Here is a 14,190-nt window from a genome sequence, read left to right as displayed (position 1 = left end):
TTACAATACATGAGGAAACTCCTGGAAATGATGGAGGCCTGACACAACTGGGTCTCCATCATTTTCCTGGGTGTTCCAACTGCATTCCTCCAGAGTTGAAGCAGAGACCAGCAGAGCTCCCACAAAAATTTGGGATCAATATCCCTTTGAAAAGAAACATTGCAAATGCAGAAATCATTTGATAATTGGGATGCTTTTTTCAAAAAAATCCTTGCATTAGGATTGTTTATAATTCTTAACCATTAGATTGCTACACCACAGCTGAAATAACTTGTGATATAGTTGTACATCCTAATTTGATGCTTTTACACACAAGCATGCCAATCTTCTAGGCCTCAATTGGCTAACAAAACAACCATGAGGGATATTTTGCATCCAATCTGATGCTACTTTTTTCCCTCTGGTTCTCATCTGTAAAATTGAAGCCCAAGAGATAAAGGAAACTAGATAAGTGGGTATTTTAAGTATTATTTTTAGGAATAAAAAGGCACAGAATAGATAAAATGAGGTAAATTAGAAATAAAGGAAAAATAAAGTAAATAGAAGAAAGAATGGGAAAGCCTGGAGAATAATGAAAAAAGGAAAGTGTGAACAGAATTAAAATTAGTTGAAAATTAGTGTTTATTTTAGCAGTGCAGGGTTAATATTACAAACAGAAAGTTATGCCAGACATTTGGGTGGCTTTATTATGTAATACTAGCGTTTATTTCTGCTAGCTGAAAGAGCCTTTAATTCCTCAGAGCTGTTGATGCTCTGTAGGGTACAAATAAAACACTGTGCTTGGAGCAACATATCACAATTGAATAACTGTAGCAAAGGCTTCCCATTCTTTTCACTGCTTACTCATTTAAACAAGATATTCACAAAATAACAAAACAGTCAAATTGAATTTAAAATGACTCTTGTTAAAATAGTATTTCCATTTTCTTTTGCTGCTTCTGTAGAACTTCTTTCTTTATATTGAAGAAAAGAGAATAATACTAATCAGCAACATTGTATTTAAAGCTTTACGAGAAACCATTTTCAGGTCGTAACTGCTAGATAACTACCAAAGACACCTGCCTTCTGTAAATTCTGCAAGTTTTGAACTGTAGTAATGAAGGCACACTCTTAAAATACAGGCAACAATTACTGTATTCAGTGACCTCCTGAATAATCTAGTCTGTGCTTTCCTTGTAAACTGTGCTTCCATACTTGATGGTAAGAATGTTCCACAGTGTCAGCGATGTCTTGAATTCATTACATTTTCTATGGCAGATACCCTTTTTAAAAATCCAAGTTTAACTGATGAAGATGACTGTCTTGAAGAACTCTCTGTCGACATGTTATTTCCATTACTTTGTTGATGTTTGCACAGAAATTGTTTCATCTTTTCTCTGAAGAAACTGGTTGTGAGTGTATAGAGAATTGGGTTCAAGGCACTGTTTATTGGGAGTATGAATATAACTACCCATGATGTAGTTGTTCCTGAAAAATCAAGAAAACACCAATAAGAATACATTTATATTTTTAACAATATTGATGGACTGAAATACTGCTTTTATTTAGGAAAATATAATAAAATGATCTGAATATTGCAAATATTGATGCAAAGAAAAGCTGCAGACCATCTTCTAATTTCTTTAGAGAGTCAACCCAATATTGTATTTATTTTTTTGAATAAACCCAAATGTTGATTAAAAGGCTATAAAATGAATGAAATCTTGCTTTAAAAATAGATTTTTATTCAACCATAGAAAACTATTACAATTTTCATCAGTTTGTTGACATATTTGCATAGTGATGTAGCACTGGAATTTCAATTAATATTTAGTAGTACCATTCTATACCAGCAAGTGACTCTGGTGCACTTTGTAACAATTAGTGGCCTAGAAATTGGGTATAGCCCCGCTTGAGGCGTTAGAACTGGCGATGCGCAAAGTTTATTGCCAGACGAAACTTATCGCCGCCTGGCGCGATATTGGGTTGCATCGCCCCCAAAGGGGATTGAGGCGCTAAATCAGCCGTTGCACAGTGCTCTTAAGGCGCAAAAGGTCAGGCGCTACTCAATATCGACGCGGACGGGCGCAGCGCAGGTGAACTCAATTACGGGAAAGCACGAGACCTACAGGCGCCGGCCGGCTCTTAAAGGGGCGGGTCAGTCAGACTGAGCTTCAACACCCAACGCCCTGTAGGCCTCAGATTCGGCGCTCGCCCTTGTCTGGCGTTAGAAACTTGTGCATTATGGAGAAGGTTAGGCAGAGAGCAGAGCGCTTCAGCACTGAGGCTCTGGACCACTTGGTGGCTGCAGTTGAACACCGTCGAGAGGTCCTGTATCCGGATAATGGCAAGAGGCCAAATCAGAAGGCTTATCGATGATCTTGGAGGGAGGTTGCTGTGAGGGTGAATTCCAGCAGCATGGCGACCAGGACCCCTGTTCAGTGCAGGAAGAAATTCAACAACCTCACACGGATCGTTAGGGTGAGTGATGGTTTACCAAACTTGTGCTTCCCTCCATCTGCAGCTGACTTCGGGCACCCTGCTGCAATGATGCGCCAAAGGCCATCTGTCAGTATGCACCCATGGCCCTTTCTGGCCACACACATGGACAGATGTCTCAAGGCCTCATGTAAGGGCTCTTGCACCATGGGGGGCATGCGATGAGGTCTCAAGGCCTCATGTAAGGGCTCTTGCACCATGGGGGGCATGCGATGAGGTCTCAAGGCCTCATGTAACAGAACCTCCCCTTCTTTCCCCTGCAGTCCAAGATGGCACAGATTAGAAAGGAGCAGCGTCGAACCGGTGGCGGACCTGCACAAGTGGTCACTCTCATGGATCTGGAGGAGAGAGTGCACCAGATACTTGGAGGACGTCTGTCTGGTCCAGTTACCACTGCATCTGCCGACCCCATTACCGACAGCGAGGGTAAGACTCTCACCTTTTCCACCTGTTGCCTGCCACTTGGTCCCCCCGCCAGCATGCATCCTCAGTGTGCAGCCATGTCAGAGCCTTGCCGCAATCTGGCATGCCTTTCAGCAAACCTGTCCTTTTGCTAAAGCCACTCTTCCACCTCCCACTTTCAGATGAAGCAGCACCAACTCGGGCTCAACGCGCTGAAGCTGCCAGTGCCAGTGCCACCGGAGGCGAGGACCAGGAGGAATCCGGACTAGCCGTTGCAGAATCCGGGGAGCGGAGACATCTGCAGACTGGGGATAGTAGTCCCCTGGAGGGGAGGGGGGGTGGCTCTGAGGATGAACCAGTTGCCGGACCAAGTGGCATGGAGCAACGCAGGGGGGATAGGCAAGTTCGGCCACCGTCTCCCCGCAGGGCAAGGCAGGTCGTCATGACTGCTGCACAGAGTGCAGATGAGGTCCGTCGCCCTCCAAACAAGCTCCCATTCCGATGCCAGTTGGTCAAAAGGCTTTTAGGTGTAGTGGTGCAAGTGCTTCGGACAGGGTTGAAGGTACCAAGTACTGTAAAGCTCAAATCCCAGAACTCCGCTCCACATTAGCTCACCAACTCTCTCTAGCAGTGAGCGCAATGAGCAGGCCAAGTGGCAGAAGATTCTGCAGTAGAGCTGTCCCCTTTAAATAGCGCCCCCCTACTCCGAGAAGGGCCTGTTAGCCCTCCCTCGAACTGTCACTAATAGCGCTGGGCGCTAAGGCTCCGGGCGCCACCCAATATGCGCTCAGGCGCTCCTAAAAGGCGTTGCACACTGAAATGACGTCATGAGCTGCTTGCGCTCGCGGGCGCGCGCAAACACTTAGCGAGTTGGCGCTATCTTCATAGCGTCCGCCCCAACATAGCGCTTCGCCCCAATTCTAGGTCTCTTTAGGTGCTCAGCGCCGGCGCTACCAACCCAATTTCTAGGCCATTAACTTTTAAAGAAAGAACTTGCATTTATATTGTGCCTTTCAGAACCTCAGAGTATTAAAAGAAACAGGTGAGGAAATTGCAGGTGCATTAGTCAAAATTAGCCAAAGCTCTCTAGATTCAGGAATGGTGGCTTTGGATTGGAAAATTGCAAGTGTCATTTTATTATTTAAGAAGGGAAGGAGAGAGAAACTGGTTACCTACAGACCTGTCAGTTTAACATCAATTATGGGGAAGTTACTGGAATCTATCATCAGAGACAGATTGACTGAACACTTGGACAAATATCAGTTGATCAAAGAGAGTCAGCATGGATTTGTGAAGGATCTGACTAATCTAATTGAATATTCTGAGCTGGTCACTAGTATGGTAGATAGGAGAGTTCCTATGGATGTTGTCTATATGGACTTCCAGAAGCCATTTGATAAGGTTCAGCGCAATAGAATAGCAGCAAAAATGAGGGCGCATGGAATTGGAGATAACCTTGAGACATTGGTTATCAGTTGGGAGGTAAGAGTCAGAGAGTAGGGATAAAGGATTTGTTCTCTGATTGGCAGGATGTGATAAGTGGTGTTCCCCATGGATTTGTATTGGGGCCTCAGCTTTACATCATATATATTAATGACTTGGATGAAGGAATAGAGTTGTACATCCACCATAAGTTGTATAGATGGGAAAAGGAAGTTATAAAGGGACATAGACAGACTAAGACAGTGGACAAAACTTTGGCGGATGGATTTCAATATGGGGAAATGTGAGGTCGTCTACTTTGGATCTGAGAAAGACTACTACTGCAGTAGTGCTACAGTATTGGAGGTGCTATCTTTCAGATGAGATGTTAAATTAAGGCCCTGTCTGCCCTCTCAGATGTACTGTGCTACTATTCAAAGCAGAGCAAGGTATGTGTTCTGGCCAATATTTATACCTCAACCAACATCATTAAAGCAGAATACTTGGTCATTTATCTCATTGCTGGTTGTGGGACCTTGCTGTGTGCAATTTAGCTGCTGCGTTTCTCTATATTACAATAGTGACTACACTTCAAAAGTAACTAATTGGTTGTGAAGCCGTTTGGGATATCCAGAGAAACATAGAAACAGGAGTTGGCCATTCAGCTCCTCGGGCTAGCTACGCTGATCTGCACCTCGACTCCACCTTTGCTCCATATCCCTTGATACCCTTACCTAATAAAAATCTATCTATCTCAGAGATTTTTGACCAAGAGGCCAAAGTGAACACCATCACAAATTCTGTCACCGGGGGGATTTAAAACCACACCCTGAAAAGAATGGAGCTTAAATCCAGCACAGATGTGGTGTCTGAAGAAATTGTGAACATAGTGCTTCAAAAATGTGTGAACAGGGTCAGCTTTCAAGCCTCAGTTTTTTTTAGTTAGTTACTAATAGAGAACTTCACATGCTAAGGTATTATTCGAAAGCCACATTCCCTTTCGGTACTTCTCGATTTAAATAATTCTATGTCGAGAGTTTACTCCTTCAGTTCCTCTCATTTACTCACACAGAAAGGAACATGTCAAGATTTGCATGTAACAAGTGAACATTGCATAAGACTTCTTAGCTTAATGTTCAGTTTTATTAGATGCCATAGAAACAAAAGTGAGAAAATTATTCATCTGAAGTATTATACAAGGTTATAAATAAACAATATAGATTTATATAAACTGTCCAATGCGTATAACGGGTAAATTGAGTTAGCACAATACCCCCGCTATAAGCGGTGGGGACTGTATTATAAAAAGATAGCATTAGAGTCACATTGGTTAGATAATCATAGAAACTTTTCAAAAGCTTCTTCTGCATCTGTCTTTATCAAGGAAGAAGATGCTGCCAAAGTCATAGTGAAAGAGGAGGTAGTTGTGATACTGGATGGGATAAAAATTAATAAAGAGGAGGTGGTAGAAAGGCTGGCTGTACTTAAAGTAGATAAGTCACCAGGGCCAGATGGGATGCATCCTAGGATGCTGAGGGAAGTAAAGGTGGAAATTGTGCAAGGACTGGCCATAATCTTCCAATCCTCCTTAGATACGGGGGTGGTGCCAGAGGACTGGAGAATTGCAAATATTACACCCTTCTTCAAAAAAGGGTGTAAGGATAAACCCAGCAATTACAGGCCAGTCAGTTTAACCTCAGTAGTGGGGAAGCTTTTAGAAATGATAATCAGGGATAAAATTAACAGTCACTTGGACAAGTGTGGATTAATTAAGGAAAGCCAGCATGGATTTGTTAAAGGCAAATCATGTTTAACTAACATGACTGAATTTTTTAATGAGGAAACAGAAAGGCTGATGAGGGCAATGCAGTTGATGTGGTGCACATGGACTTCCAAAAGGCGTTTGATAAAGTGCCACATAATAGGCTTGCCAACAAAGTTGAAGCCCATAGAATAAGAGAGACAGTGGCAGCATGGATACGAAATTGGCTAAGTGACAGGAAACAGAGAGTAGTGGTGAAGGGTTGTTTATCGGACTGGAGGAAGGTATACAGTGGTGCTCCCCAGGGGTTGGTACTAGGATCACTGCTTTTCTTTATATATATTAATGACTTGGACTTGGGTGTACAGGGCACAATTTCAAAATTTGCAGATGACAGAAAAGAGGAGGTTAATGATAGACTTCAAGAGGACATAGACAGGCTGGTGGAATGGCAGACACGTGGCAGATTAAATTTAACACAGAAAAGTGCAAAGTGATACATTTTGGTAGGAAGAACAAAGAGAGGCAATATAAACTAAAGGGTGCAATTCTAAAGTGGGTGCATGAACAGAGAGACCTGGGGGTATATGTGTACAAATCGTTAAAGGTGGCAGGGCAGGTTGAGAAAGCAGTTAAAAAAGCATACAGGATCCTGGGCTTCATAAATAGAGGCAAGTGGGGCGATTTTCCCAGCCCCGAGGAGGTGGGTTTGGAGGCGGGAAAGGCAGGAAAATCAAAAAAAGAGAGTGCGGGTTCAGAACCTGCCTCCAACTCACCTCCACGCAATTTTGCCGGAGGCGGTTTTGCTGGGTGCAAAAAGGTCCCGTCTCCAGCAGGCCAGAGAGGTTGTTAAGAGCCTTAAATAGTAGTTAAGGGCCTCTCTAATCCTATTTTGATATAGGATTAGAGAGGCCCTCATTATTTTTCCACATTTTCAGCGTGTTCCACGACCCTCCTAAACCACGCTAGCTAAACCTGGTGGGTTGACAAGTGGGTGGCCTCCTCACAGCTGCAACTCCACCATTAAAACGGAGCTTTCATCAGGGATTAGTTGCAGGTGGCAGAACTTTGCTTTAAAAGGTCTTTCATCACTTTTAGCAGGCCTACCGATGTCGGAGGTGCTACAGCTTCTATCTATCAACTGTGGGACCTCCTTGGAAGACCCTCTCCCCACTTGGAATGAGCGCTTCCCCAACAGAGGCATCTTCAAGCAGCATGGAAACCATTCATTTCCTTTCACCATGGAGATCAGATTCGGATGAGGAGCATCCATGGCAAAACCAGGCAGCTCAGCAGCAACAGCAACAGGAGCCCCAACCTCCTGCTCAGCCACCTGATGCTGCACAGGGCAGGAGGCACCAGCGCCTCAAGGCACCTTGCCGCAGGAGATAACCCCAACAGAGGGTTTACAGACAGAGGATGAGCTACCTCAACATGAGTGAGCAGCAGTGCCAAAGGAGGCTGAGACTTTCGTAAGAGGTTGTCTGAGACATCTGCGCATTGCTGCACCAACACCTGGTGCCCAGAGGAACGGGTGGATACCCCTTACCAGTGCCTGTCAAAGTCACCACCGCACTCAACTTTTTTGCCTCAGGCTCCTTCCAGGGATCATCAGCAGACATCAGCGGCATCTCCCAGTCGGCCACCCACAGTTGCATCACGCAGGTTACCGATGCCCTTTTCGCAAAGGCGCACAATTACATCCAGTTCTCAAGGGATCAAGCAAGTATAACCACGCATTCAGTTGGCTTTGCAAATATGGCAGGCTTGCCAATGGTGCAGGGCTTCATAGATGGTACACATGTGGCTCTTAGGCCACCCCATCACAACCCAGCTATCTTTGTCAACCACAAGGGCTTCCACTCCCTCAACGTACAGCTGGTGTGTAACCACAAGAAGGAGTTTTTGTATGTTTGCACCAAGTTCTGTGATAGTTGCCATGACTCTTTCATCCTGCGGAACTCTAGTGTTCCTCCGCTTTTCAATCTGCCACACCAACTTAACGGATGGCTCCTTGGTGACAAAGGCTACCCCTTGAAGAAGTGGTTAATGACGCCGATCAGGAGGCCAGCTAACAAGGCAGAAGAGCGCTACAACACCAGCCACACTTCGACCAGATCCATCATCGAGCAAACCATTAGGCTGTTGAAGATGCGCTTCCGATGCCTTGACCGATCAGGTGGAGCCCTGCAGTATTCAGCAGACAGGGTCTCCAGCATGGTCGTGGTCTGTTGTTTACTGCACAACATGGCACAGCGTCATGGCTTGCAGCTTTCTGATGAGCAAGTGGCTCAGTTCCAAGCCTCCTCAGATGAGGATGAGGAGGAGAATGAGGAGGAGGAGCAGGAGGAGGACCGAGCGCCGGACTATCGACCAGCAGCAGCGGCAGCACGCGAGCACATGGCTGCCCGTGATGCAAGGGATGTACGTATCCTGGCCAGATTGCATAGGTTGGCACATAGATTGGGAAAAGGGGAAGTGCAATGAGACCTGGGTGTCCTTGTGCACCCGTCGCTGAAGGTAAGCATGCAGGTGCAGCAGGCGGTTAAGAAGGCAAATGGTATGTTGGCCTTCATAGCGAGAGGATTCGAGTACAGGAGCAAGGATGTCTTGCTGCAGTTGTACAGGGCCTTGGTGAGACCACACCTTGAATATTGTGTGCAGTTTTGGTTGCCTTATCTGAGGAAGGATGTTCTTGCCATGGAGGGAGTACAGCGAAGATTCACCACACTGATACCTGGGTATGGCAGGAATGACGTATGAAGAGAGATTGGGTCGATTAGGCTTATATTCGCTAGAGTTTAGAAGAATGAGAGGGGATCTCATTGAAACTTATAAAATTCTAACAGGACTAGACAGACTAGATGCAGGAAGGATGTTCCCGATGGCAGGGGAGTCCAGAACCAGGGGTCACAGTCTAAGGATAAGGGGTAAGTCATTTACGACAGAGATGAGGAGGAATTTCTTCACCCAGAGAGTGGCCAACTTATTAAATATATTCAAGAAGGAGTTAGGTATATTTCTTAAGGCTAAAGGGATCAAGGGATATGGGGAGAAAGCAGGGACAGGGTACTGAATTTGGATGATCAGCCATGATCTCATTAAATGGTGGAACAGGCTCGAGGGGCCGAATGGCCTACTCCTGCTCCTATCTGCTATGTATCTATGTTTCTATGTCCTTGGCTCCATCTTAAGACATCACAGACAATGGACATGACTCTCTGGCCTCCTTTCACTGTGGCCACCAACCTGACAACGCAAGTGTTGTGCAGCCCGCAATGTGGAGCTGCCTAAGGTGAAAGAACAGATGCCATCACGCCAACATTTTGCCATCAAATAATTTTAATGCTTTCCAACAGGGATGGCATTTCATCAATACGCATAAACATTCACCCAATCTGCACACAGATCTGGAGGTTATATCCCTTGCCAACTGGACCCACACAGCCTTGGTATCTTTGGGCGGCCTCTTCCTCCCAGATGAGGGGAAGAGCTCCTCTCTGCTAGCCCTCACCCCCTCAACCAACATTTGCAGCGCTTCATCCGAGAACCTCGGGGAGGCCCTTGCCTTGGAATTGGACATAGTGGTTTCTTAAAATATGTTGCAGGTGGTGCAGCATCGACAGAAATCCAGTGGAATGATCCAAGGCAGCAAGCAGACCTTAAATGAGGCTGGAAAAGTGATGTCAGCAGAGGCGAGTTTCAATCCCAAAACACTAATTGACCGAGGGCAACCCACACCTCTGAAATCAACTGGCTAATTGCAGTTTTTTCAAACCTATCAGTGGGGGCGGGTTTGGAACCCACCCAAACGGAAACCCGCCTCCAACCCGCCTTCAGTGGGAAAATCGCCCCCATAGAGTACAAAAGCAAGGAAGTTAAGATGAACCTTTATAAAACACTGATTCAGCCTCAACTGGAGTATTGTGTCCCATTCTGGGCACCGCACTTTAGGAAAGATGTGAAGACCTTAGAGAGGGTGCAGAAAAGATTTACAAGAATGGTTCCAGGGATGAGGGACTTCAATTACGTGGAAAGACTAGAGAAGCTGGGGTTGTTCTCCTTAGAGCAGAGAAGGTTGAGAGGAGATTTGATAGAGGTGTTGAAAATCAGGAAGGGTCGAGACAGAGTAGATAGAGAGAAACTGTTCCCATTGGCGGAAGGGTCGAGAACCAGAGGACACAGATTTAAGGTGATTGGCAGAAGAACCAAAGGTGACATGAGGAAAAACTCTTTTACGCAGCGGGTGGTTAGGATCTGGAATGCACTGCCTGAAAGGATGGTGGAGGCATACTCGATCACTGCTTTCAAAAGGGAATTGGAGAAGTACTTGTAGGAAAAAACTGTGCAGGGTTATGGGGAAAGGGCAGGGGAGTGGGACTAGCTGAAGTGCTCTTACAGAGAGCTGGCATAGGCTCGACGGGCCAAATGGCCTCTTTCTGTGCTGTAACCATTTTATGATTTTATGGGGGCGCTTTTCTCAGTCCCGAGGAGACGGGTATGGAGGCGGGACTGCCGGGAAAGTGGCAGAATTTGGGGGCAGGTGGCAAACCCGCCCCCAACCCGCCTCCGTGCACTCTTGCCTGGAGGCGGGAAGCTGTCCCGCCCTGGGTCCCGTCTCCTTGGAGGCAGGAAGGGATTAAAGCCTATTAACTGCCTGTTAACAGGCAGAAAATAGGATTATCCCCATTTTTCGTGCTGAAGTGCAGGCTTCCCGACCTGGGGGAACCCCGCCAGGGTGTAGGGGGCGAGCAGTGGGTCTGCGGGGGTCGGAGGGGACTGAAAGTGCGATGTAGAAGTGAGTGATGGGTGCAAGTGTGGAGTGGTAAGTATGTGAGGTGAGTGTAAAGTGTTAGAAAATGTTAACTTATCTTTGTTTCTACCTACAGCCTTCAGCTGCTGTGGAGCCGGAGTTCCCGACATCTCCATTGTAGAGATCACAGACTGGCTGCTGCATCCTCCGATCCAGCAGCCAGCTGATTTCTGCAAAGTAGAAAGGTTTGATGAGTCCTGAACACAAGGGGCACGATTTTGCCAGGCCCGAGGAGGCGGGATTGGCGGCGTGTGAGGTGGTAAAATCGCATAAAATGGCGTGCGGGCCCGATCCCGCCTCCATCCCGCCTCCGAGCAATTTTCCCACATGCGAGCTTTTTGACCCCGTTTCCATCTCGCCTCCAAGAGGCGGGATAGGCCCTTAAGGCCCTTAACAACCACTTAATTGCCTCTATAATCCCATGTTGAGTGGCCTTTCTGATTTTCCCACTTTTCCCACGTGCTGCACACCTCCTCTGGAACTCGCCAGTGAATCCTGGCAGCATCACAAGTGGATTGCTTACTAACAGCTGCAGCTCCACCATTAAAAAGGAGTTTTCACCATGACTGAGCAGCAGTGCCAAAGGAGGCTCCGACTTTTGCGAGAGGTAGTGGGTGACATCTGTGCAATGCTGCAGCAAGACCTGGAGCCCAGAGGAGCAGGTGGACACCCCTTACTAGTGGCCGTCAAAGTCACCACCGCACTCAACTTTTTTGCTTCAGGCTCATTCCAGGGATCAGCAGCAGACATCAGTGGCGTCTCCCAGGCGGCCGCACACACTTGCATCACGCAGGTAACCAATGCCCTCTTTGCCATCACACACAATTACATCAATTTCTCCAAGGATCAAGGCAGTATAACTGTGCGTGCGGTTGGGTTCGACAATCTGGCAGGCTTTCCAAGGGTGCAGGGCATCGCTGACTGCACACATGTGGCCCTTAAGGCACCCCATCACAATCCAGGTATTTTTGTCAACCGCAAGGTCTTCCACTCCCTCAACGTACAGCTGGTGTGTGACCACAAGAAGGAAATTTTGCATGGTTGTGCCAAGTACCTTGGCAGTTGCCATGACTCCTTCATCCTGCGCCAGTCTAGTGTGCCTCCGCTCTTCAGTCCGCCAGACCAATTTTTCGGATGGCTACTTGGAGACAAGGGCTATCCCCTGAAGACGTGGCTAATAACGTCGTTGAGGAGCCCATCCACCGAAGCTGAGGAGCGCTACAACTCCAGCCACATTTCTACCAGGTCCATAATCGAGCAAACCATCGGCTTGCTGAAGATGCGCTTCAGATGCTTTGATAGATCAGATGGAGCCCTGCAGTACTCAGCAGCCAGGATCTCCAGAATGGTCATGGTTTGCTGTGCACTTCACAACACGGCACAGCATTGTGGCTTGCAGATGCCTGAGGAACAAGTGGCTCATCACATAGCCTCCTCAGATAAGGAGGAGGAGGAGGAGGAGAGCAACAACAAACAGCTTGCAGAGGCGCATCAACCAGTGGCAGCAGCATGCGAGCACATTGCTGCCCAGGATGCAAGGCACGCACTCATCTTGGCCAGATTTGCTTAGCCTGCACAATCAAATACTTTTGCCTCGCATCTTCTTATCAGACCATCGACAATCGCCAAGAACCTGCAGATTCCTATCACTCTGACCACCATACTAACAATTGCAAGTCATCCTAATCCCTCAATGTGGAAGTCCCATTAGCGAAACGACACATGCCACAACTGCAACAGTTTGCCATCAGAATTTTTAATGACAATAACCAACTGATGTCTTTTCAAAATTAAATATAACATTACACCCAAGTGACTACCCTTGTGACTACTTGTGCAGTATCTTCCTCTTACACGTGCTCCTACGTGGTGCTTCCCCTGTGGCTTCAGCAGATGTGGAGGCCCCTTGCTCACTTTCTTGCTGCTCCTGTCTCGACACCTTTGGCGGGCGTCCTCTGGGGATGCGAAGCTGTAAGGGCTCGGCAACAGTCTACTGCTCCTGTGGCTGTGCAGGGGTTGAGACGCCGATCTCAGTTGGGTGCGGACTCTGGTGGGGCTCTGACCGAGGGCTTTGCAGTGGCATAGTCGTGTGAGCGCTTGGAGAGGATCCCCCACTTACTTGTTGTCTGCCACCAACATCCCTCTCATGGGTCAGCCCCACTTCAGAGCTAGCAAGTGGCTTGACAGCACTTTTCTGCACTTCATGGGGGCCATGAGGACCCATTTCTGTACTGGAAGTCCTACTCCCGAGGACTTGCATGAAGGTCTGGTTTGTTTGCTCAATAGCTAACTATCGCTCCTTAAGAGATGTCAGTCTATTCTGAACAATTACCATGTTTTCCATACCCTGGCACCTAAGCTCCTCCATGGACGTAGCCATCCTCTCCTCTACCGTAGCCACCCTCTCCTCTACAGTAGCCAGCCTTACCATGGAGGTAGCCATCCTTTCCAGAGAGGTTGCCATCCTTTCCGTGGTGATGCGTTCATGCGCCAATGCCTCCACAAAGGCTCTGCTCATGTTAGCGATGGACTCCTCCATTCGCTCCACACTCGCAGCGACCCTGGAGACAAAACCTACCAGAGACTCCTGCACCTGTTCCTGGAGTTCCAGCACTGCTCTCCTTCTGGATGGACCTGGAGGCACAGGGCCGACATGCAGCGGAGCCGAACTGGGAGCATCCTGCGCCCACCGACGAGGACTCTCCACTGCTGTCCCTGTCTCCACCATCTGCTGATGCTCACTTGTGAGCTGTGATACACCAGGTGACAACTCTACTCTATGTCCCGAAGGTCCCACCGAGGTGTGAGTGTCTGCGCTGGTGATTTGTGCGCTTAATTCTGCTGACGCAGCGCCCTCAGAGGTTGCAGCTTCCTCTGAGGAGTCTGGAAGTTCAGGCTCTTCCTCTTGGACAGTGGGGACAGGTGCTGTCGATGGTCCTGTGGGGGAGTAAAGGAAAGAGTTAGAGATGTGAGGTCAAGGTTACATGCACATTGAATAGTGCAGATGATCATAAGTCAATCTGTTAGAGCATCACATTCATTATCAGTGACTCATGCAATGTCAATGAAAGAGATGCCAAACTATTCTGTCACCAGTTTGCTGTGATGCGCCTGCCTGTCCGTTCCCCACTTGGGAATCCTCCTCGATCCCGGCAATTTCCAGGGCCGCCTCCTCTGAGGTGGTGAGCTGGGCTACTGAGGGTGGCCCTCCTCCTGTCCTTGCTCTTTCCCTCTTATTGTGAGCTCTCTTTTCCTGCAATGAGGGACACAAGTGGAGTTTGAGTGAGAATGAAGGAGTGAGTGTAGAGATTCC

General features: G+C 47.5%; 1 protein-coding gene across 1 annotated transcript in view; it reads right to left on the bottom strand.

The window, feature by feature from the left end:
* Nucleotides 1-432: 432 nt before the first annotated feature.
* LOC147111927 (relaxin receptor 1-like) overlaps nucleotides 433-14,190 on the bottom strand; it is a 220,318-nt gene continuing 206,560 nt past the window's right edge. The window contains exon 19 of the mRNA XM_085998301.1: nucleotides 433-1,467. Coding sequence (XP_085854427.1) covers nucleotides 1,220-1,467 — 248 coding nt within the window. The 3' untranslated portion in view covers nucleotides 433-1,219. The remainder of the gene's footprint in view (nucleotides 1,468-14,190) is intronic.

Source organism: Somniosus microcephalus, chromosome 10 (assembly GCF_052327205.1).
Source record: "Somniosus microcephalus isolate GS21.2 chromosome 10, FLI_Smic_1.0, whole genome shotgun sequence".
In the NCBI taxonomy this organism is placed as follows: Eukaryota; Metazoa; Chordata; class Chondrichthyes; order Squaliformes; family Somniosidae; genus Somniosus; species Somniosus microcephalus.
The sequence above is the reverse complement of the archived record's forward strand: the minus strand, read 5'-3'. Positions and strand labels throughout refer to the sequence as shown.